The sequence below is a fragment of the Columba livia genome, chromosome 7 (assembly GCF_036013475.1).
Source record: "Columba livia isolate bColLiv1 breed racing homer chromosome 7, bColLiv1.pat.W.v2, whole genome shotgun sequence".
NCBI lineage: Eukaryota > Metazoa > Chordata > Aves > Columbiformes > Columbidae > Columba > Columba livia.
The window spans coordinates 806,744-830,489 of NC_088608.1; the positions used below are offsets into that span (position 1 = coordinate 806,744).

A 23,746-nucleotide genomic window follows, 5' to 3' on the forward strand; every position below is an offset into this window, starting at 1 on the left:
AAGAAATTCCCCCTCGCAATGAACTGAACGGACACCAAAGTCTTGATGTTGCTTTTCCTTGAGCTCTGGCTCACGCGTGCCCAGTCTTGGGAGCGTGTCCGAAACAAATGAAATGTCAAGCCTGTACACAATTTATATGAGAACACGGCATCATTACATCACATTACAAGCAAAGGTGTTCTATTGAGATCGTGTCACCACACAATGTGACATCATATTGTAATGTCAGGATCCATTAGTAGATCCTGTGAGCCCCTAAGCCCTTAGCTTCTGGCCTCTTCTGTCAAAGTCCTGACGGTATGGAAAAGAAACAAAGATACACCTTTTGTATATAGATAGACCTTTTGTGTATCTTGGTCTGAATGTTTTTAAATTGAAAGGATGATGGTTGTATCATAGAATTTTGTAGGTTGTTTTAATCCACTAGAGGGTAAATGTATACAGACGTTGCTGACTTTCTAAAAATCTTTTTTTTTTTAATTTTCCTGGAAATAATGGCTTGAAAGTATTGACTATGGGCATGGAATTGAAGAACGGAGAAATAAGAATGCTTTTAAGAACTCTGAGGTATTTGAGGGAGGAGTTGTCGGGATGTTGCTGTAGAACACGCATTGGTGGTTCAGTGGTAGAATTCTCGCCTGCCACGCGGGAGGCCCGGGTTCGATTCCCGGCCAATGCAGTTCATTTTTCGGGCTGGAAAAACGGCCGCCTTTTGAGGCCCGAGCGCTTGAAGAGCACTTTTATTTTCTCTGCGGGGTTTCCGAGCAATAAGAACCGGCGCCGTGGGCGCGAAGCCATGTCGTGCCTGCGGACGGCGCCCTGCCCCGGCGGCCTGTCCTCCTGGTGAACGGGACCGAGGGGAGAAATTAAAAAAAAAAATATATAAACAAAAACAAGGAGCCGATGGAGATGCCGGGGATTGAACCCGGGACCTCACACATGCGAAGCGCGCGCTCTACCACTGAGCTACATCCCCGGCTGCTCAAATTTCGCGCCGGGCGCTATGAGAGGGCGGGCCGGCCCGCGGCCCGCGGCCCCGCCGCGCCGGTGGAGGTGTCGGAGCCCCCGCCGCCCCGCGCCGCGGGTGGGCCGGGAACGGGGGTCACCGCCCCGGGCGAGCGTGGCCGGGCCCGGCAGCAGCACAAGCGCCGTGTGCGGCGGGGCGGGGTGTCCGCAGGGAAAAGCCCGTCTCTCACAGTTCTCCGCCTCCCTCTGCACCCCGGTGCCTGCAGCAGCTCCGAGCTCCCCGCTGCCCGGACCCCAAACCGCCGCGGAACCCACAGCCCGCTCCGTGGGAGCCCGCAGCGCTCACCGGGAGCGGAGAAGAGCCCGGGACCTGCCTGCAGCCCGTCTGCTTCAGTGCGTCTTCCTTCATCTCAGATTTTCCCAACAAATCTGAATTTCTAAGTTGTCAAGTAAGAAATGATTTACTATAACATAAAACGCACCTCTTCTAGGCTATTTCTCCTATCTAAATATGGGTTGGGCAGGTTTAGAGCCCTGATACGAAAAGAAAAATAACCCAGCCAGGTGGCATATTCCCTGCAAAACCAGCAATTTCCATCAGCTTTAGTAGGAACTACCTGGTCCCACTCTTCATTCAGGTTTGTTTTCAGAATCTAAGCACCATCTCCATGGTATGTGCTATTCTCCCCACAATATGCATCTACACTATAGCACATTCTGCTGTAGTGTGTTTAATTTCTACTTTTACAGGAAGCTGCTGCAAGCAGCCGTGCACGTTTCAAAGGGCCCGAGATGTGGAGAACCCTCCACCACCAAACGCGGTTCCTCCAGCTCACCCTATTTTGACATTAGTAACCTCTGTGACTCACATTTTTCTATCCTGTCAGAAAGCAGCATTTAACAGAACGACCTTCTTCAAAACAGGTCCTAAGAAGCAGCTTTCTAAGAGTTACTGAATTAGATTTTCATAATTAATGCAACATACAAACTGCTGATGTGTCTGTTAGCACAAAGCAGAGGAGCAGTGGCTGCTAACAAGGCTGAGCCAAAGGTGCAGAGCAGGTTAATGCCAACCACTGCAATAAAAACAGAAAGCAATTTCAGACCTTCTCTTCAGGTTTTTCTCCTTTTGTTTACCTTTCTGTAGACTTCAGAATAGCGGAAAATGAATAATACAGATATTACTATGCCTTTATGGATTTCTCAGCTTTGATGGACAGTCAGTCCAATTGTGAAACTTCCCGTTCGGGAGGTGGATCAGAGCAGAGCATATTGAAGCTGATGAGAAGAGCGGCTACACAACCAAAGTATATCAGCGAGTATTTAATTACTGTCCTTGTGGAACCGACACCAGAGCTTATGTGCTGCCTATATTAAAGTGAAACAACGCTTCTATTGCAGCTAGATCTAAATATCCTCCAGACCACCACCTACCAAACGCAAAATAAATTGAATTATTCAGGCGAGACTCAACATGTGGATGCAACGGGAGGAAATAAGATGCCTTACACTGAGCTGTAAAGTAAAACAAAATGACCCATAGATGACTATAAATCTACTCGGTGGTAAGTCCAAGCCTACCAGTGCTGCATGTTCTCAGAACTCCAGGAGGCAGGAATGGAATGATGCAGCTCCCGGCGCTGCCACGAGCGCATCTGCCCATCCCGTGGCCCACAGCTGGTCCTGTCCAGATGTCTGGGAGCCCCTGGCTGCAGGACTCACTGGCCCATCGGGCGCCCAGCAGTTTGCAGCGCTGCGGGTGCCAGGGCACAAGCCCCACATTCAGCCGCTCTCACAGGACAACATTCACCCCTTTGTGTTTGGGTTTCTGTGCTGACAGCAGGGAAAAACAATGTCACTCTGTTATCTGGCAGCTCCTCCGAATTCCTTGGGGGGATTAACTCCTTCCTGGTACCCACAAGCCTTTCAGGGAGCCCTTCCTTGGCCCTGCAGACGGGGTTTGCATCGCATCTGCTCATTTTTTTGCATTTTCTATCTATTCTTGTTAGACATGTGCTTAAATTTACCCTGTCTTTTCCACAGCCGTTTTCTCTGCGCTGATGGATTTCTGTAGTCCAGCCTGAAGACAGTTCCATGTCAAAGTTTCCCGGTCACAGCCTGCATGGGAACGGGCACAATGAATTCTAACCAGACAGGCCTCGCTGCGTCGCTTTCCGAGACAGTTTCCTATCACTGCACTTGTTCCCAGGATCAAACGTTTGCACTCCAAATTCCTTCTTAAAATAAACACCCTCGTTCAATGAAGTACAGAGGCACAGCACAGCAGTGCAAAACAAACGTAGGAAGCGCGTTCATGTCATTGCTCCGGCCCGGCCGCACACCCGTGTCCTTGTGCAATCCCGTGTTGTCCGTTGGTCTGAGGCACCCAAATGAGTCAGTGCAGAATATTCACGGATCTCTGACATTGGTTATACCTCATTTAGCATTCCTGTCCTCCTTCGACAAACATTCCCACTGGAGATTAGGAAAACTGTGAAGTGACAGATTTCAGAGATTATGAACAACACACTGGCTACTTGTTTATGCCACTTACAAACAATTTTAAATAATTAGTGTTATAAATAATTAGTAGGAAAAAATAGAGGACAAGGTTTTGATTTTCAAAGTTAAACGACTAAAAAATCACCAGCATTATTTGGCAAACAAATAGTTTTTACCTACTGCCACTAATGAGGGAATATAGTGGCCAGCATAGCCATTGGGAAGTTCTGCACATGTTAGAGTTGGAATAAAATTACCATCTGAAGTCCTCCCAATACAGCTCTCCTTTTCTCCTGTATTTTTACATCTCTGATTTTACTGAATTAACTCCCTTGTTTGTTGTGGTGGAAGGGAGGAATAAAGCAAGTCTTTCGCTAGTTCCCAGTCATGCAAGGAACACTACAGAGTCTGAATGTTCAGCTGGTGTTTGTTGTTCCCAGTGAGAACATCGTAAGAACATCCCAAAAATAGAGGTTGCAAATCAGCCCACAGTAAAGAATTATGGAGGTTGGAGTTAAAAAGGAGAGAAAAAGGCAGAAAACAGGATTGAAGTACTGAACTGGGAGATTCATTAGAGTTGCAGACAGATAAGTAAATTATAGCCCTGCAGAAATTATTTGACCGGCAAATTAATCACCCAACATTACAATGGTTTTCTCAGCCACATTCAGCCCTCGGGAAGCAGGTGGGAGTCTGCATGACTTAATAAAAGGAGCCTCGACTGGTCTTCAGCTTAATCAGAGATGAAAATTAACATCTCAGGATTTGGGGCAAATAGGAGGGTTTTTTGTGAAGCTCAGGAAGACGGAGTCTAGCGCAGTTACACAGATTTCCACGCATGATGGAGCCGTCCAGCCTGTGGAATGCTCCTGCCCTTGGATTCACAGCCCGGCCTGTGCGGGAGCTGGTTTGCAAGCACACGGAGCCTCACGAGGACAGATCCCCCACAGGACACTCCGTGTTTGTGGAGAGAATGCCTAATCAACGTATTCTACAAAACATTTTACCTGGCTCTGCAAACATACACTATTGTTATTATTATTATTCCTAAAGCACTGACTGATTCTCTGAGCCTTATCCCCTGTTTGCAGTTCTCGCTCTGTCCCCAGCTTGCAGAAACATCATGCACAAGAAATACTTTTATTTTCGGTTTGCTAGCTAAGTATCGTATTTTTAAGGTTGAGATATTCTGAGCTCTCTCAGAACAAATGTTCTTTGCTGTTCCTGGAAAAGCTTTGGATAGAGATATATATATATATCCCAATTGAAACACTTCACCTTCTAGTGATAAGAATCATACGACATGCTCATTAACTCAGTCTGAACCACAACATCATTACAAATATTAAGTAAGGTCTTTTCTGACTGACTGAAGTTACACAACAAGAAGGCAAAGCTCATACTCATTGTCTTAATTCAAGCGTAACTCTTACTTCAAATTAGTACAGAGCATTTCAGTTTCCAGTGCTCCATTTCCTCCAGGGGAATCTCTTCCTTCTCTGTTCTTCATGTTCTTCAGGCTACATCTGGAATCCAAAATATAAATGTGTTTTTCAGACAGAAGGAAGATGCAAATCTTTTGGAAATAAACAATGCTGGGATATTACAGGATGAGGTGTGCAGCCCCTTAAGCTTAGGATAAAACTGTTGTCGTGGTTTAACCCCGGCCGGCAGCTCAGCCCCACGCAGCCGCTCGCTCACTCCCACAGTGGGTTGGGGAGAGAATCGGAAGAGTAAAAGCAAGAAAAGTCGTGGGTTGAGATACAGACAGTTCAATGGGTAACGCAAAAACTGCGCATGCAAGAGAAGCAAAACGAGGAATGAATTCCCTGGTTCCCATGGCAGGCGGGTGTCACCACCCCAGGAAAGCCGGGCTCCATCGCGGGACGGTGACTTGGGAAGACAAACACCATCGCTCTGAATGTCCCCAGTTCCTCCTTCTGCCCCCAGGTTGTATCACGGAGCACGATGGCACATGGTGTGGGATGTTCCTTTGGACGGTGGGGTCAGCTGTCCCGGCCCTGTCCCCTCCCAGCTCCTTGTGTCCCCAAACCTACTCACTGGCAGGGAAGGGTGAGGAGCGGGAAAGGCCTTGGTGCTGTGCCAGGGCTGCTCAGCAGTGACGAAAACATCCCTATATCATCAATGTGGTTTATAGCACAAATCCCAAACACAGCCCCGCAGCAGCTACTGCCAAAAAAACTAACTCTGTCCCCACCAAAACCAGCACAAATGTGTCCAGCCAAATGGAGCTGGAGATCCTGGAGGTGTGGCCTCATATTAACAAGTGCTCTTTTGTACTTAACAGTGATTTTTCATTGTTGCAGTTTACAACAGTTTTACAACAGGATGAGTTTGTTGGGAGCTTGCAGGGTGGAAGGATCTTGCTATGAGGCTGAACAAGGCCCGTACGGTGTGTGTTAAATAGGATCTTCATACAGCAGAGACAATTCATTCTTACAGAGCCATTTCATTGCCATCGTTTTAGGTGAATGAGGAAGACTAAAACTTTCCATTTCTTAAAAAAATGCACTAAACTATTTATTTCTAAAAAAACCCATTAATAAACCAATGTCAAATTCCCATGGAACTGGGAATTCAGCCAAACCGATTCTTGCCCTTCACGGAGAAGCCGCCACTGGCTCCGCAGAAACACACCCCAGCCTCACAGCCCGAGGACCTCGGAGCAAAACGTGTCCCTTCCTCGCTCTGTTCTTCATCCAGACTCACTGCATTGACTTGGGTTTCTGATGGTATCTCGTACTGCAATGTTGTGATCTGGAAACTAATATATTTCTTCTTGCTTATCACATCAACATGGCCTAATTTTGTTGGCTTTTGTATTGGACAATCTGGTTTGGTCTAGTTTTGATGCCTCTTTCTATGATACCTCTTATTATTAAAGCTCTCTCATCCAAAAAATAAAATATCTTTATTTACTAGGAAAATTAATGGGATTCAGCTTTTTACCTCAGTTTTAGTCTATTTTTTTTTTCACATTGAAGAATAAGATCCCATTTCATTTAAACTGGAAAAAATCAGAGTTTTTCCTCCATTCTGCGTGGGGGTGGAACTACAGGCTGAGTGGTTTGGATGGAAAATGCGGGTTCCCCCCAGCACGGCAGTGAGTCCAACCGTGCCCTGGGAGAGTGGAGCGGGGACCAGGGAAACCCCCAAAACCAGCAGAAAATGTGCGCTAAAGCACATTTCTCAGCCCCAGTAGAAAGAGGGCTCAGCCGATAGCCTACGACAGCCCTTTCAAACTGATAATTACAAATCTGTTTTACCCATCCGGTAAATTATTTTCAGCTTAGGCTTCCCTTTTTGGAGCGCTGGAAATAATGAACTTCTTTACGCGTAACTCCTTCGTAGTCTGTATTAAAGTCAGGCGTTTTAAAAAGCAAAATGATATTTTAATAACTATTTTCCTAATTACAAACTCCATTCTCTACACAAGTCCTGTGTTCAATTAACATGCTGCATTAATGAGTTTATTGTCCCTGCCATCTGCCTCTGATGACAGAAACCGTCACATACATGAAGAGTTTTGCAAATTCATGGCTATCATGAGCTGTTTTTCTTAATTTTACCAGTATTTTCTGAAGCGCGCAGTACGCCACGAGCCTTTTACCCAGGAGATAACCAGAGTTCCCATGAGATTTTGTTTCTGAAGCTGTGTCCTGGCGGTTGCTGGCTGCTCGACACCCGTCGCAGAGCCAGCTCTGGGGGAAAGTCATTGTCACCCGAGCGGCTGGACAAACGCTGCCGACAGCTCCGATTGGGACCGTCATCAGAACCTCCAGCAGCGAACACCAGCTTTAACAGCCCTCCCAAAAAGGGACTGTGTTTTATAACCTGGACGTAGCTCAGAGCAGGGATTGCAACACGCAACTTGGTCACCTCTCGAGATGAAACCAGGACGTCACCCGGGCTGGCTGGGGGAATGGGAGATGAAAACTGGACATCCCTGGGCAAAGTCCCTTTGCTGGGGACACATCCCGGCCGAGGAGGACGTGGCAGAGCCCAGGAACACCCTGACCACCTGTGACGGGGGTTCTTGTGCCGCAATCTCAGCCCAGACCGCTGTGCCGGAGGCGGCTGGCACCGCCACACAGCTACGTGAGAGCCGCACGCACACAGCTCCCACTCGCTAGTCATCAGCATCACAGTTTTCAAAGATAGTGTGTAAAACACTCAAAATATCCCTGTTTCAGGAGGCCTTGAGGCTCACAGCCTCAATGGAAAAATATCTTCTTAAAACTTGAGCAAGGGATGGAGCCCCAAAGCAGCGCACACCAGTCCCCAAGCAGCACGGCTGCGCTGACAAGGCCACCGCACCGTGGCAGTGCTGATGGGGTCACTGGCACCATGTCCCATGCCCTGTGAATGCAGACCGCACACCCACCACCTCAGACCCACCACATCTCCGTACACAGCCGTTCTGGTGAGCCGGGGGTCTAACCCACCACATCTCCACACACAGCCGTTCTGGTGAGCCGGGGGTCTAACCACCACATCTCCACACACAGCCGTTCTGGTGAGCCAGGGGTCTAACCCACCACATCTCCACACACAGCCGTTCTGGTGAGCCGGGGGTCTAACCCACCACATCTCCACACACAGCTGTTCTGGTGAGCCGGGGGTCTAACCCACCACATCTCCATACACAGCTGTTCTGGTGAGCCAGGGGTCTAACCCACCACATCTCCACACACAACCGTTCTGGTGAGCCGGGGCTCACAGCCGTGCCCTGCAGTGGTGGATCCACCGGGACAAACGCTTCACTTGTGCGTCCATCCCACAGAACTTCAGCAAACTGTGTCTGCTGGGGGATTACAGAAATAGACTCCTGGTAGCTTGGTCACACCAGACATTCCTCCGGCATTATGTTTCGCAGCTGTGAGGCTTTGTGCAAGCGACCGCACCGCGGGATGGGAGACAATGATGCCGACATGTCCCCAGAAGCACCCTCTCTCGCACAGGCGGGTTTGGCACCCGCGGACACGGCTCCTGATACCGCGTCCCGAGCAACCTCACGTTGTTGTTATGAGGCTCCAGGAATTAAAAACGTCTTGGAGGAAAAACACTCATTGTGTGTCAATCGCCTTTCCTGGCTCCAGCTCTGAGTGGTGCCCAGACCCAGAGGAACTTTGGGAGCTCATCACCGACCCGCCGTGCACAAGGGCCTCTGGATGGGGGTGTCCATCCGGACGTGGGGCCGGCAACACCCCCGGCACAGTCAACTGGAAACCGGCCCCTCTCGCCAGCTCCGAGTTGTGTTTTCCCGCAGGCAAACGTGGCAGCGTCTCCCAGGGAATGAAGTTCTGAGCACAGTATGAGGGGGAAGGATCCCAGATATGTTGAGAAAATCCCTCCCGAAACAAGAAGGGATTTCACTTAAAACAGCAAAAGGAATTTCACTTAAAGAAAGGAGTTAATTAAACCAGATTTCTCTGTGTTTTGTCAGTTAATTCCCAAAATGCAGGGAAAACAATATGCAATTATGCTATTTTAGAGTGCTTGTGGCATAAATACATCACTCATGTATCATTTTTGGGGGGTTTCCAGAGCTGGCAGAACAGCCTGTAGCAAATCCCCGAGACGATTCCCAAGCAATGCCGGCGCCCGGCCACCTCCACCGTCACCACAGCCCGGCACTGGCCGCCAGGACATGCGTGGCACCTTCGCCATCCTCATTTTCCATATATTCTATAGGAAGCAAAATGCCTGGAAGAGCTGGAAAGGTGCAGCTCCGCTTTTCTGCCGTCCCTTCCCTGACCCGCCGATGAGGTGGCGGCTGCTGCCGCTTCCCAATCGCCTTCCAGTGCCGTCCCAGCATCCGCAAAGGGGCCTGCGCCATTCCCGGGGCAGTCTTGGGGTTCTATTGCTGTTGTTCCAACCTGGCTGGCATTCTTGCCGGGTAACGGAAATTCAGAAATGGATAGCAAATGAGAAGCTGTAATAGTATCTGCAGCGTAGTTACTACTTCTGGCAGTTTCAAAGCTTTTAGGAAAACACTGCCAAGTTAAAAACCCAATCTACGTATGCGTTATAGTGTGTATGTGTGGGGGTGTGTGTGAGTATATAGATGCGTGTTTTATGTAAGAAAACTTTACAAGGTACTAAAATTAGTCCAGTTTCTGGAATAGCTTCCATCCAGAGGATGCTCAACTGACATCAAACCACGACACAGCCTCTCATCGTGGAGCTGAGGAGCCGCACCGGGGCAGGCCGGCACCTGTTGGACCCTGGGGTGGGAGCAGACAGGTAGACGCTCACCGAGGTGTGTGGGAACTGAGACAACAGCACCTTTTCCAGTGCCAAACAGCCCCAGGGAGGTCAAACGGAGTTGCAGCGAAACGTCGGGGCGTGCACGGAACAAACAAACAAGCAAACAAACAAAACCCAACAAAACGAAACTAAACCGAACAAGCCCTACAAACCAAAACAAACCAAAACCGAACAACCCCCCAAAACCAAAGCAAACCAAAACAACATTCCCAAAACAAACCAACAAACAAAAAAACAAAATAAAACAAACCAAAGCAAAACAAACCCCCCAAAACCAAAGTAAACCAAAACCAAACAAGCCCCCAAACCAAGCCCACGCCAAGCCCCGAAGCCGTGCGGGGAGCGCGGCCCCGCGGGGACCCGAGGGAGCCGGGGGGAGGCGGGGGAGCCGCGGGGCCGCCCCCGCGCCGTCGTCAGCGCCCCCGTCCTCCCCCCGCCCGGGGCCGCTCCGCCGGCGCTGCCGTCACGGGGCCGCGGCGAGACCGGCGCTGACGCTCTTGGCGGCGGCGGCAGCAGCTGCGAGGGGGCGCGGCGGCCCCCGGGCCCCGGCTGCGGGCTCCCTGCCCCGGTTCCGGGCTCCCTGCCCCGGCTCAGGCCTCTCGGCTCCGGGCTCTCGGCTCCGGGCCGCGCTGCGCTCTGCTCCGCAGCGGCGCAGGCAGGTAGCGGCGGGCGGGCGGCGGGCGGAGCGGGCGGAGCGGCCCGGGGCGGCGGGGGGTGCCCGGGGCACGGGCGGGGTTGTCAGCGGAGCGCGGTCCCGGCAGCAGCTCCGCACAGCTGGATCGCCGGGGAGGGCAGATGCTGGTAATGGCAGCTTAAGCACGGATGGGCAGAGAGCATATGGGACGCAACACGTGCCATATGGTCCGTTTAGCCTTTCACCTCGCGGGATATCAATCAAATATATCCTGGGAAAAACGCGGCGGCTCTGCGCGGGGAGATGAATGGCGCGGTGCGGGTCCTGTGCCTTGACCTGTGTGACAATAAGGTGGTGAACGGATCTCGTGGCTGTTGTGTGAGGGACGTGGCCAAAGCGAGCCAGACTTCAATCGCTATAAACGTCTATTTGCATTCTGGGGCCTTGACAGCTGTCAAAGCAGGCAGGCGTTGATGTGCGACCTGTTGTGCTTGCTTGCCGGGAATAATAGAGGGAAAATACAGCTTTATAGTCTTCTGCAGAATAAACACATGTTAATAAGAATAAGCTGAAATAAACATTACTGTCATAAATACCTTATATCATCTGACACTGGCAATGCAACTGAGTTTCAGGGGTGGACTTAGAGCAGGAAAGGAGGGAGAATGATGCTTCTTTGGAAATGTTAGGAAAATATAAGTGGGTAATGGAGTGTTCATGAGCTGCTGCATTCGCATCTAAGTCTGGCCCTGTGCTCTGATGGCTCTGACTCCACTCTTAACTTCACATCGGGGCTCTGCTGCTGTCACAGCTGCTGTGTGGAGCCCTGACGGTTCCCACAGAAACATGCATGCATACACTGTCATTTACTGCCCGGGCTGGTGCTGCTGGCACGTCCCGCAGGGGAGGGCAGTGCGGGCGCTGTGGGCACTGCGGTGGAGATACTGATCTGTAGCTGATTTCTGGTGGTGTAGGGCCCAGGTGCTGCTGGCGCCATCGGGTGCAGGCACAGGGCTCGTGCCTGATGTGCAACTTGCCTCTTCCTCTGCTGGGGCCTGTGCTTGGGGACCTGGCACCTCGCGCAAAGAAGTGCTACAGTGAAAGTGGACGAAAAGATGCTTTGGTCCTCTTTCCTTCTGGGAGGTATTCACTGAAGTGATATTAGTACTACTGAAGTGATATTAGTACACTACATCCTGCAGTGCGTGTGTTGACACCGTGGGAAGGGACCTGGTGCTGCCTCTTCGCAGCCTTGTCCCCGGGCAGGGGATGGGGTCTTGGCCTGTGGCGGGGATTCCTGGGACAAGTAGTAGCAGCCACTTGTACACATCAAGTATCTTTTTGTAAGTCTTCCACTTCTGCTCTGTAGAAGAGGAAACAAGGCTTCCCTGTCTCAAACCTCACCCTGAAACAATTGCCCAGGCTGGACAGAGTATGTGTGAAGGGCTCGAGTACCGATGCCTGTTCCCAGAGGGAGTGCTTGGTGCAGAGGCTGCATTGACAGTCCAGCATCCTTTCCGTACGGGCCACACAAACAGGGTCCCTGTCATACAGGGCACTGCCTGGAGGAGGAGCAAACCTGTGATGCTGCCGTGGGACACCTGTCTGAGTGAGGTACCAAAGCTGGGTTCGCCTGTGTACAAACAGTCGCTTGTGCACAGGGACATCCTTCAACACCGTGATGTCCACCTGCCACACACATAGCACAGTGCAGACTTGATATGTTAACAAAACATTGGAGGTGGGTGTTTCGTGGAGTTCCTGATGTGTGGCCATCCCCACAGGTGGCAGCTGCAGTGTGGCTGTGTCTGACCATGCTGGCTGCTGCCTTGGTGCTGGCTGTGGCACTGCCGGGTACCCCAGTGCAGAAGCAGTGCCGGTACCCTGGTGCAGCAGTGGTGCCTGGTACCCCAATGCAGCAGCACTGCCGGTACCCCGGCGCAGTAGTGGTGCCCCTGTGTCCCAGTGCAGCAGCACTGCCTGGTACCCCAGTGCAGCAGCGGTGCCTGGTACCCCGGTCCAGCAGCGGTGCCCCTGTGTCCCGGTGCAGCAGTACTGCCGGTACCCCAGTGCAGCAGTGGTGCCTGGTACGCTGGTACAGCAGCAGTGGCTTCTGCTCTTCTGGCTGCAACAGCCAAAACTCAACCAGGGAACTGGGATCCAGTTACTTCTACTGCTGGATGTACGACTACAGCGCCCACAGATCAGTTCCTGCTCTTCTTCATCTTAAACAAACACTGTGACTTCCCTTGAGAGTTTGCTGCACTCACAGGTAGGAATGACATGAATCTTTGCACTTTCATTGAAAGTAGCAGTCCCCGACGCAGGCCTGCACACAGATGGTCTCCCAAATACGGCCTCTGGGGTCAGCTGCAGCGCATCCTCCTGTGGAAGCTGTTCTAATGAGCTGGAAAACCTCGTCAGTGGTGGGTGGAGCCTTGCAGGAAGATGGAATTTTACTTTTTGGAGTATGCTTGGTGTCAGTCCTCCTGTGCGGGCTATTCAGGGTCAGAAGTGCTTGTAATTCACCTCTGCTTCCTTTAACCACCGATGGGAGGGAGCGGGAACAGTGATGACACACCTCAGTGTGCACATGTATGCATGTGTGTGCATGTGTGTGTGTGCATGTGTGTGTGCATGTGTGTGTGTGTGTATGTGTGTGTGAATGTATGTGTGTGTGCGTGTGTGTTTGCACATGTGTGCATGTGTCTGTGAATGTGTGTGTGTGTGTGCATGTGTGTGTGTGCATGTGTGTGTGTGCATGTGTGTGTGTGCACGTGTGTGTGTGAATGTGTGTGTGCACGTGTGTGTGTGCACGTGTGTGTGCACATGTGTGTGCACGTGTGTGTGTGTGCACGTGTGTGCACGCCTGCGCTTTTCCTTGGGGAGTGCGCAGCAGTGGGCGCTGTGGGTGACAAGGGCCGTGGGTTTCCCTGTCACCCCGCTGCACGGGAGGTGATGCTGTCACACGGGGAGGGGGCTGCAGTGACCACTGACCGTTTGCCGGGGTCCCTCGCTCCTCCGGCCCATCAGTGCCCGCCCTGTTCCCTTGTGGCTGGTGTTTTGGGGCCTTCTGTCTTCTGACGTTTCCCAGCGTTTTGGTTTTAGGCATTTCTCCGCCAGGCAGCGGCTGCCGCAGCTCCCGCCCTGCCCGGCTGCGGGGTCACCCTGCGGGGACGCGACTGCGGGAACAAGGGACACCCCAGCGTCCGTGCTCCGGGGGAACAGCGACGGTGCTTTTTAATTAAATGTGTTCTTGTGCTCGTGTATTTGGATACCAAAATACAGCATTTCCCCACATGTATAAAATTGTGTTTGCATTTATTTAATTTAGAGATCTTTTTTAAAAGCATGTAGTCTTGAATGTTTGTTCTCCGTTTTTTTTCACATCGTTACTCTGATACTGCTTGATTAGCTCCCTCCCCAGTCATGATTGGTAATTAAAATAGGCATTAAAATTAGTCACTTAGCAATTTTGCTGTTCAATTGGCAATTAAATTACTTAATTGCAATTAAAGTCCTAATTTTAATTGGCAAAATGATAGATGTAGATTTAAGATAATATGTATAAATACTTTAATAAGTGTCTATATAAGGATTACTTAATTACTCAACTTCAAGTTTATGCTGTTAACTTTAGAACTTTTAAGTGAGTAATGAAATTTATATTACATCTATTCTAAGGATATGGTAATTAGATGTATTACTTATCCCTATAAGGGCCTTTGCAGTAAGTTTCTTCTGTGATGTTGAAGCTATAGCCTGTGTGGACTATAGTGGTACGAGTGATGCTGAGGGCTGTGTGACAGTGACAGCCCCGGGAGCCCAGGGGACACGTGGGACAGCCTTGGGCTGAGCATCTCAAGGACACCAAGACACCCAAACGCTGATTTAAATAGTCCTTGCAGATCAGAGGCGTCTTAGGCGTTGTATGATTTCTCTACTGACCTTTAGCACCTCATCTCCCATTGGATAAATCTCAGCGACGCTGTAGGAGCAGGAGAATATAAGCGCAAAGTGGCAATGATCTTTCTGGATGCGAGCGAGCCAGACGGTGGGAGGTGGTTTGTCTTGGGTGTTTGGGTTTTGACAGCGTCAGCTTAAAGGGAGAAGAATTTTCAGAGTGAGAATGATGACTGACTTACAGCAAGAGAAACGCATCGGGAAGGAGCGATCACAGTTTTGCATAGACGATTCATATATAAGTGCTTCGTAGGGGTTTTATGTAAGGCAAGGATGTTGCATTGAGGGTGTTGCTTTCTTTTGGTTTGGTTTACACTGTATTGGGTGCGTTGGCTTTTATTCGGTTGCTCTGCACAGTCTGATGCGCAGCAGCTGTTCCCAGCCTGGGGACCTTTTCTGAAAGACGCCCTGTGAGCAGCAGCACCGTCCCGGTGTGCGGAGCACCCTGCCGCCTCGGCTTGCGCTGGGGGAGGACTCACGGTCCTTTGATTTCTGCCCTTTTCTCCCTTTATTTTTGTATAGGCTGAACCGCAAAATCTGGGGTCGGTGTCCAGAGCTGCTTTGTGGAGCACGGAGAGGCCTCATCGGACCAGCGACCCCTCCAAAGCCATCGCATCTGATGCTGCATGCACCCGCAAAATTAAGATTAATAATACTTTTATAACAAGTGCAGTGTGTACATATAGATACGTATATACATATATATGGCCTCATCAGACCGGCGACCCCTCCAAATCCATCGCAACTGGTGCTGGATGCACCTGCAAAATTAAGATTCCTAATTGTTTTTTAACAGTTGCAGTGTGCAGATATATATATATATATGTATGTATGTATATATATATATGTGGCCTCATCAGACCGGTGAACCCTCCAAATCCATTGCAACTGGTGCTGGATGCACCTGCAAAATTAAGATTCCTGGTTGTTTTTTAACAAGTGCAGTGTGCAGATATATATATGTGTGTGTGTGTGTATATGCATATATGTATATAAATATATATGTATGTACGTATATGTATATATGGCCTCATTGGACCAGCGACCCCTCCAAATCCATCGCAACTGGTGCTGGATGCACCCACAAAATTAAGATTAATAATAGTTTTATAACAAGTGCAGTGTGTACATATGGATATGTGTGTATATATATATATATATGTACAGTTCTGCTTTGCATCCTCGCCCCTACACTCTCCCCAGCCCACACTGCCCCAGTGATGCAAATCAGAGGGAATAAACAAATAAAAGAATAAAATTAAATCGGCTGAAATGTTCCGTGGGGAATGGAAACCGGGGATGGGGGGGCGGTGGGGACCTCCCGGGGCCCTCGGGGGCGCGGGTCCGCGCCCCCGAGGGCCCCGGGAGGTCCCCACCGCCCCGGGAGCTCCCGCTATTTTTGGCGCGCCGGGTGGTTGCGTCAATGATGACGCAAGCGGCGGGGGGGGGAGACACGCGCGCCGCCACGCCCCACTCTCACTTTTTCCCTTTCGCCGGGTGACGCCACCGCCCTCTATGCAAATGAGGCCACGCCCCCACCCTTAGGGCGTGTCCCGCCGGCGTGACGTCACCGTCGGAAATTAACCAAAAGGGAGCGCTCCCCCGAGGGGGGCGGGGTCAGGCCGGCCCACTCCGGGCTCTGATTGGGCGGCGGGAGGTGACGCGCGGTGACGCGCGCGAGCTCGAGGCGCACGTTGGCTGTGGCGGAGGGAGCCACATAAACAAAGGCACATTGCGGGGACGGGGACACTCCGGCCGCCTCGCAGCGCCGGGCGACACGCTGCCGCCGCGCTCCCGCACAGCCCCGGCGTGTCCCGACGTCCCGCGTCCCGCCCCGCCGCCGCACGGCACTTGGATGCCCGCACAGGACTCGGCTCTCCGGTGAGTCCCCACGCGCGGAGGAGGTGCGTAGCGCACCCGGCATCCACGCGCGAGGCGGGGGACTCGGGGTTTTGGGGGGTGACAGCGGCAGCTCCACGGTCCCGTCCCACCCGCGGCGCGGCTGTGGCGCTTCTCCAGCAGCGGGGGTGCCGCTGTCCGCCCGTGGGTGTGTGTCACGCGTGGTGCTGCCGGGCTGCGGGTCCTGCCCGGGCTGGCTGTCACCCGCTCGGGCGGCGGCTCGCGGTCCCGCGGGTGCGGAGACCCCCGGGATGCGGCAAACCCGCGCCTCTCCCGGCTCCCCCCGGAGACGCGTCTCTCGCCTTTTACCGGTGGAGACGGAGAAACGAACCGGCTCCTCTCGGCCACAAACCGCGGGGCAAACACGGCCGGTAGTGCGACAGCCCGCCCGCGGAAAGTTTTCTTCCTGATTTGGAAAAAAAGAAACCAAACCAAAGCCAGGAGCTCGGGGGTGTCGCGGTACCCAAGAGCCCCGCGGACGCCGGGTGACCCGGCCCTGCCCCGGGACCGCTCCCGCACCTCGGCGGGGGGACGGGCCGCGGGGGTCGGTGCCGCCGTCGCTCCGCCGCTGCCGCCCGTCCCGGCAGAGCCTCAGGGCAGCTCCGTGTGTCTGTGTTTCAGCCAGCGCGCTGGGCAGGCTGGAGTCCGCCTCCGGGTGCTAAAACCGCGGAAAGTTTGCTCTCCGCTGACCTCCGACACTGTCCGCCTTCAGCTCCCCCGAAAACGCCTCTCCCTCGGCTGAAGGTTTGTGCGCTTCGTTCCCGCGGCTCCGCGGCAGCCCCAGCGGGGCCGGGGCAGGGAGGGCTCCGCCGCCGGGCTCCCCCCGCGTCCCCCCCGCGCTGGCCGGGGCAGCGCGGTGTCCGGCGGAGCGGCGCGGAGCGGGACGGGCGGAGGGAGCGCGGTTGTGCGGGCCGAGTCTATATGACCGTGTTTCGTTTCCAGCCATGCCCTGTGTTCAGGCTCAGTATGGGTCCTCGCCTCAAGGAGCCAGCCCGGCCTCCCAGAGCTACAGTTACCACTCTTCGGGAGAATACAGCTCCGATTTCTTAACTCCGGAGTTTGTCAAGTTTAGCATGGACCTCACCAACACTGAAATCACTGCCACCACTTCTCTCCCCAGCTTCAGTACCTTTATGGACAACTACAACACAAGCTACGACGTGAAGCCACCTTGCTTGTACCAAATGCCCCTGTCCGGACAGCAGTCCTCCATTAAGGTGGAAGACATTCAGATGCACGGCTACCAGCAGCACAGCCACCTCCCCCCCCAGTCCGAGGAGATGATGTCCCACTCAGGCTCCGTGTACTACAAGCCCTCGTCGCCCCCGACCCCCTCCACGCCCGGCTTCCAGGTGCAGCACGGCCCCATGTGGGACGACCCCGGCTCCCTGCACAACTTCCACCCCAACTACGTGGCCACCACGCACATGATCGAGCAGCGCAAAACGCCCGTCTCCCGCCTCTCCCTCTTCTCCTTCAAGCAGTCGCCCCCCGGCACCCCCGTCTCCAGCTGCCAGATGCGCTTCGACGGGCCCCTCCACGTCCCCATGAACCCCGAGCCGGCCGGGCCGCACCACGCCGTGGACGGGCAGGCCTTCGCCGTCCCCAACCCCATCCGCAAGCAGCCGTCCATGGCCTTCCCCGGGCTGCAGCTGGGCCACGCTCCCCAGCTGCTGGACAGCCAGGTGCCCTCGCCCCCGTCGCGGGGGTCCCCGTCCAACGAGGGGCTCTGCGCCGTCTGCGGGGACAACGCCGCTTGCCAGCACTACGGCGTCCGCACCTGCGAGGGCTGCAAGGGCTTCTTCAAGGTGAGCGGGCGGCGGGCAGGGCGGCGGGGGGGACCCGCCGGGGCGAGAAGCCGCTTGCTTTCCCCTTCAGATGGAAATTGGTTAGGACAGAGAACCGTGTCTGAGCTAACCAAGTGGAACAGAATTCCCTGTGGTAAAATTAAGTGATCTCTTTATTTCACCATCCTGATTGAATAATCTTATCATTTTAAATAGAGAAGGTCTCCAAGGAATGTAAATAATATGAATGCCCACGGATTTGTATTTACCGAGCGTCTCCTTCCCTCCTCTTGGCATATAAAACGCAGCTAGGAGCTGCGAGGTTAGCCCGGGTGTTAACGCTAGCAATTTTCTCCTGTTAAATGCCCTGAAAAAAAGAAAAGGGAAAAAAAAAGAGAGAGAGATAAAAGAAGGGGGGGGGGGGGAGAAAAAAAAAAAGGGGGGGGGGGATAAAAAAAAAAAAAAAAAGGAAAAAAAGGAAAATAAAATAAGGAAAAGAGTCGGGGAGCTGGCGGGCGCCGGGGGAGCGGGAGCGGGGGCGGGGGAGCGGGGCCTGCACCGCGGGTCCCGGCGCTGACACCTCCCGCCCGCCCGTCCCGTCCCGCAGCGCACGGTGCAGAAAAACGCCAAGTACGTGTGTCTGGCCAACAAGAACTGCCCGGTGGACAAGCGCCGCCGCAACCGCTGCCAGTACTGCCGCTTCCAGAAGTGCCTGGCCGTCGGCATGGTCAAGGAGGGTGAGTCCGCGGGGCCGGCGCAGCCCGCTCCGACCCCGGCTGCGCCTAGCCGAGACGCGCCTAGCCTGGGTCGGGCTCGGCGGAGCGGCTGAGCCCCGTCTCTCTTGCAGTGGTGCGCACAGACAGCCTCAAAGGCCGGAGGGGTCGCTTGCCATCCAAACCGAAGAGCCCCCAGGAGCCCTCTCCCCCCTCTCCCCCGGTGAGTCTGATCAGTGCGCTGGTGAGAGCCCATGTCGACTCCAACCCGGCTATGACCAGCCTGGACTATTCCAGGGTAAGCTGGACCGAGCGCGCGTAGGGACTCGCTGCGCCCGCCCGCCCGGGGAGGGGGGGCAGCCGGCCCCGCCGGACCGAGCCGCCGGCTCCGCGGCCGCGGGGGAGCCGAGCGCTGCCCGCCGCCCTGCCCGCCCCCCCGGGGCCGCAGCGGCCGGGCCGGGGCCGGGGCAGCCGTGCCGTGCCGTGCCCCGCCGCGCTGGCTGCCCCGGGATCGGGCCGCGCACAAACCGCCCCCGCAGATGGAGAGCGGCGACCTCGTAGCGCCGTTTCTAATTGAATTAATTGCCCCGGAACATCCAATTTCTTTACTGGTCAGAGAGAGGTTTAATTGTTATAAAAACCTGGCTCCCCGACTAGAAACGGGGTTAGCAATTTCACGGGTTATATACTTTAGAGAACCTCATTAAGTGCTTTTTAAAATGAATTTCCAGTTCCAGGCTAACCCCGACTACCAGATGAGCGGAGACGACACTCAGCACATCCAGCAGTTCTATGATCTCCTGACCGGCTCCATGGAGATCATCCGAGGATGGGCAGAAAAAATCCCCGGCTTCACTGATCTGCCTAAAACGGACCAGGACCTGCTCTTCGAATCCGCCTTCCTGGAGCTGTTCGTGCTGCGGCTGGCGTACAGGTGAGCGGCAGGACCCGAGGGGCGGCTTCGGCGCGGTTATGAAATCAGATCCTTTCAAGGTCCACTGATCTGCGTTTTATTAACTCCTCGGTAATTAGGTGCCTCTTAAATCCTTCAATTATTGCTCCTCAAGTAATTAGTTGTTTAGCTTTTCTACCCCCATCTTTTCTTTCTTCTTTTTTTTTCTTTTTTTAATCTTACCTTTCTTTTTTCTTTTTTCCTTTCACTCTATTTTATTTTTCTTTCTTTCTCTCTTTATCTTTATTCTTTTTCTCTTTCTGTCCTTTCTCTACTTTAAAAGAAAAAAAAAGATAGAAATATATTTTTAACTTTTTCTCTTTCTTCTCTTTTCCTACATAATTTTCTCTTTCTACTCATCCATTTATCTGTTCATTTTTGGGTTGTCATATTCCTTCCAGGTCAAATCCAGTGGAGGGCAAGCTTATCTTCTGCAACGGGGTGGTCTTGCACCGGCTGCAGTGCGTCCGCGGCTTTGGGGAGTGGATTGATTCCATTGTGGAATTTTCCTCCAACTTGCAAAATATGAACATCGACATCTCGGCCTTCTCTTGCATCGCTGCCCTGGCCATGGTGACAGGTCAGTGTCCCCTTCTCAGCCCCACCGGGGACTCCCTTTCCCTCCCGCTCCCACCCGTAATGTCCCGCATCGTTCTCTTTTGCAGAGAGGCACGGGCTGAAAGAACCCAAGAGGGTGGAAGAACTTCAAAACAAGATTGTAAATTGTCTCAAAGACCATGTGACTTTTAATAATGGGGGGCTCAACCGCCCCAACTATTTGTCCAAACTCTTGGGGAAGCTCCCGGAACTGCGCACGCTTTGCACGCAGGGGCTGCAACGCATTTTCTACCTGAAACTGGAAGATTTGGTGCCACCGCCAGCAATAATCGACAAACTTTTCCTGGACACTTTGCCTTTTTAAGACTCTTCTCCCGTGCTCTCCCACTGGACTGAAGAGAAACTTCGCTTCTCGGAAGGGGGACTCGGCTGGGCCCAGGGCAGCACCCCTGGGTGCCAGTTCCCACCCAAACAGTGTTGGTAACTCCTGCGGGCAGAACGGCAAGGGGCATTTTGGCTCTGGGGCATCATGGATGCACATCATGGACTACACAAATACCATGGTATAAACTTTTTATTATCAGCTTATAAATGAATTTATTATTAAGGACTTCTGATTTAAAAGATCTGGCAACGCCGGGTGCGCAGCTAAGACTCTTATGGTGGCAAGCAAAGTGTTAAGGTGACCCACAAGTCTCGCTCTCCTAAAGACTAAAGTTTTCTGCTGTAAAAGAAAGCTGTAATATATACAAAACGTAAATGTTGCGTGGGTGGCATGTCATTGAAGAAGGCAAAGGCTTGTAAATTTATCAGATGCAGTTTGGCTTTTTAAAAATTATTCTGTGCCTATTTATGAAGAAATACGGAAAACAATTATAAAAAAAATATTAAAAATAAAAGCTAAACATGTTTTAAAAAAAAAAAAAAAAAAAAAAAAGAATAAAAAAATAAAGGAGGATAAAGAGAAAGACAAATACATCTCTCCGTACCAGGAAAGCATGGTGATTCTAGGGCGACAATGTTATAGGCACTTGCTATTGCAGTGATGTCTATATTCTATAAATAGTATTTCAGACACTATGTAGTCTGTTAGCTTTTATAAAGACTGGTAGTTATCTAAGCTTCGAACATTTTCTCAATTGTAAAATAGGTGGGCACAAGTATTACAGAACCTGAAATCCTCCCCAAAGGGACACATAGTGTTTGTAAACACCGTCCGACATTCCTTGTTTGTAAGTGTTGTATGTACTGTTGATGTTGATTAAAAAAGAAGTTTATATCTTGATTATTTTGTTGTCTAAAGCTAAACAAAACTTGCATGCAGCAGCTTTTGACTGTTTCCAGAGTGCTTATAATATACATAACTCCCTGGAAATTACTGAGCACTTTGAGTTTTTGGTTTGTTTTGTTCCGGTTTTTTATGTCTAAAATTGTCGGTTAATATATTATTTTATGTTCGAGTAATATTTTTAATATTGCCATATTCTGTAGTATTTTTCTTTGTATACAAGTCACTGCCTTTTTTTCTATGGTGTATGACAGTTAGAAACGCGGATTTTTTTTTTTTTTCTCCCGATAACTCTTTCTTTGAGAAAGACAATTTTAATGTTTACAACAATAAAACATGTAAACGAATAGAATTTCGTCTTCTCTCTGTCCAAGCGAGCGGCAGCAGCGCCAGCAGCCCTTGCACACGGAGGACAATGGCCTCTCCGTGCGGCGCGGGGGGCGCAGGAGGAAGGACGGGGCACTTTCCTTGCGGGAGGGGAGCGCAGGACCCGCCGGCTCTGCGGGAGGAAGAGGAGGAGACCCTGAGCCCCCAGGTTGGTCCCTTCCCGGGTTTTTCCCCCGGCAGCCCCCCAGCCCGCTCCTGGCGCGGCGTCGCTCTCCCCCCGCCCAAGCGTTTGCGTTGTATTAACGGGATCTAACGGCGAAACCTCGTCCCGCGGCTCCGGCGGCGGGTTCAGGGGGGCAGGATGGGCCGGGCGGGTGGTGGCTCCTCACGGGCAGTGCTGCGAGGGCTGGTACCGGGGGTGGCTGGTACCGGGGGTGCTCTGTGCCGGGGGTGCCTGCACCTGGGCTTTTCGCTGCTTTCCGAACACCCCGGGTTCCGGGAAAACTTCGCAGCAGGGCAGGCGGTTTTCTCTGAGCTCGGCTTTGCCGGGACCGGCTGCGCTCAGAACCACGCTTACCAACTTCCCGGGCGGTGCGCGATGCGCGGAGGAGCCGCTGCGGCCCCCGCACCCCCCCGGCTTCCAGCCCCGGCGGCCGGACCCGCGGGGACGCGCTCCGCGAGTGTCCCGGCTCCCCACCCCGCGTGGAACGGGAAGAGGAAACGAAGCTCGGGTGGCACGTCTGGGAGTTTAGAAAACTTCAGCCTTTTGCGTCAGGGAAAAAAACAAACAACCAAACCAGAGCTGCCCGGGGGGCGGGGGCAATATGCCAGCCCTGAAATCAGGTTTCAGGTGCTCTCTGCCGCGCGTCCCGCCGTCCCCGGCCCGGAGAGCCCGGGGTGCTTGCCCGGCGGCGACGGGCTGAGTTGGGCCCGTCACAGCCCGTCGCCATCGGGCAAACAGCCCCGGCTCGCTGCGGGAAAGCCCCGGCGTGGGGCTCGGTTATGCGGTGGTGGATGAAACGGACACTTTGGGCTTGTAGGAAGCAGGGACTTTGTGGCTTGTTTAGTCGAGGAGTTCATTACAAGAGTTGTAAGAAGAAATAAAACGAATGGGTCCTGGGGCAGGCGTGTGCCGGGGCAATTAGCGGGTCCGGGAGCAGGGAGTTAGGCAGCGCCTAACTGAAGCTGAGCGAGGTCCAGAGCTTGGTATTGCTACAGGAACGGGGCTCAAGTCGTTGCGACTTTAACCCTTACAGGAAATCTCCACCTGCTCTCATTTTCTCTCGAGCAATAAGCTGCTTTCGCCAAACACTTTCCTCAGTGTCTTTTGTAATAACTTTCCTAAGTGCTTAATCCCCTGCACCTGGAGGAGAGTGGAGATTGTCCTCCGAGCCCGCCGGCTCGTACACCTGCCGCGGCTTTTCCGTCCCTCCCGGCGCCCCCATCTTCCCGCAGCTTTCCAGGCTCTTCGCCCCGCATTCCCGGCTGGGCTCGGGTGGCAGCGGGTGTCCCGCAAGTGCGCGGGGCTGGGGGGACACTGCCCGCTGGGGCGGGAGCCCCTGGGGGTTGGTTGGGGTTCACGGGAGCGTTCCCGGGGCTCGCCCGTCGGGGGACGTTCACCCATTCACCCTGAGCCGGGGAGGGACGGGTCTGTGTGCCCGGGGGACGCTGCTGGTTCCTGCTCCGAACACCCCCGGCAAGGAGGGAAAGAAAGAAAGAAAGAAAGAAGCACTGGCGCTTAGAAAAATGTTTGGAGTAGAAGCTCAATGCAGAATATGGATCTGAAGGAATGATTTTTTTAAAAGGTAATATCAATGGGAGGATTTATTAAAAGATTTTACTTCTGTAGGCATAAAATATTTCAGA

The 23,746-nt window shown here is 52.8% G+C and overlaps 1 protein-coding gene and 2 non-coding genes across 7 annotated transcripts; 2 read left to right on the forward strand and 1 right to left on the reverse strand.

Moving 5' to 3' along the window:
- The first annotated feature begins 608 nt into the window (after positions 1-608).
- TRNAG-GCC (transfer RNA glycine (anticodon GCC)) lies at positions 609-679 on the forward strand. Its single transcript has one exon. It is a non-coding gene; the product is annotated as a tRNA-Gly (tRNA).
- Positions 680-904: 225 nt separating this feature from the next.
- Positions 905-976, reverse strand: TRNAA-CGC (transfer RNA alanine (anticodon CGC)). Its single transcript has one exon. It is a non-coding gene; the product is annotated as a tRNA-Ala (tRNA).
- A 15,035-nt stretch (positions 977-16,011) lies between these two features.
- On the forward strand, positions 16,012-21,217 carry NR4A2 (nuclear receptor subfamily 4 group A member 2). Of its 5 annotated transcripts, XM_065070140.1 has the most exons (9): positions 16,013-16,237; positions 16,877-16,999; positions 17,198-17,607; positions 17,740-18,063; positions 18,650-18,779; positions 18,890-19,053; positions 19,487-19,689; positions 20,109-20,287; positions 20,373-21,217. In XM_065070140.1, exons 3-9 carry the CDS (start codon positions 17,200-17,202, stop codon positions 20,627-20,629), a joined length of 1,665 nt encoding a protein of 554 aa, XP_064926212.1. In that variant the 5' UTR covers positions 16,013-16,237; positions 16,877-16,999; positions 17,198-17,199; the 3' UTR covers positions 20,630-21,217. The 5 variants fall into 5 exon arrangements, with proteins under 5 accessions (XP_064926210.1, XP_064926209.1, XP_064926212.1 ...); XM_065070138.1 differs by having other exon boundaries at positions 16,012-16,237; positions 17,198-18,063; positions 18,890-18,978; XM_065070136.1 differs by having other exon boundaries at positions 16,014-16,237; positions 17,198-18,063.
- The last annotated feature ends 2,529 nt before the right edge of the window (positions 21,218-23,746 follow it).

Excerpts from the sequence above, each read along its gene's own strand:
- NR4A2 (XM_065070137.1), top strand. The coding sequence starts at position 17,200 with ATGCCCTGTGTTCAGGCTCAGTATGGGTCCTCGCCTCAAGGAGCCAGC. Across the intron at positions 18,064-18,649 it reads GCTGCAAGGGCTTCTTCAAG|CGCACGGTGCAGAAAAACGC; the intron begins GTGAGCGGGCGG and ends CCCGTCCCGCAG. Across the intron at positions 18,780-18,889 it reads CGTCGGCATGGTCAAGGAGG|TGGTGCGCACAGACAGCCTC; the intron begins GTGAGTCCGCGG and ends TCTCTCTTGCAG.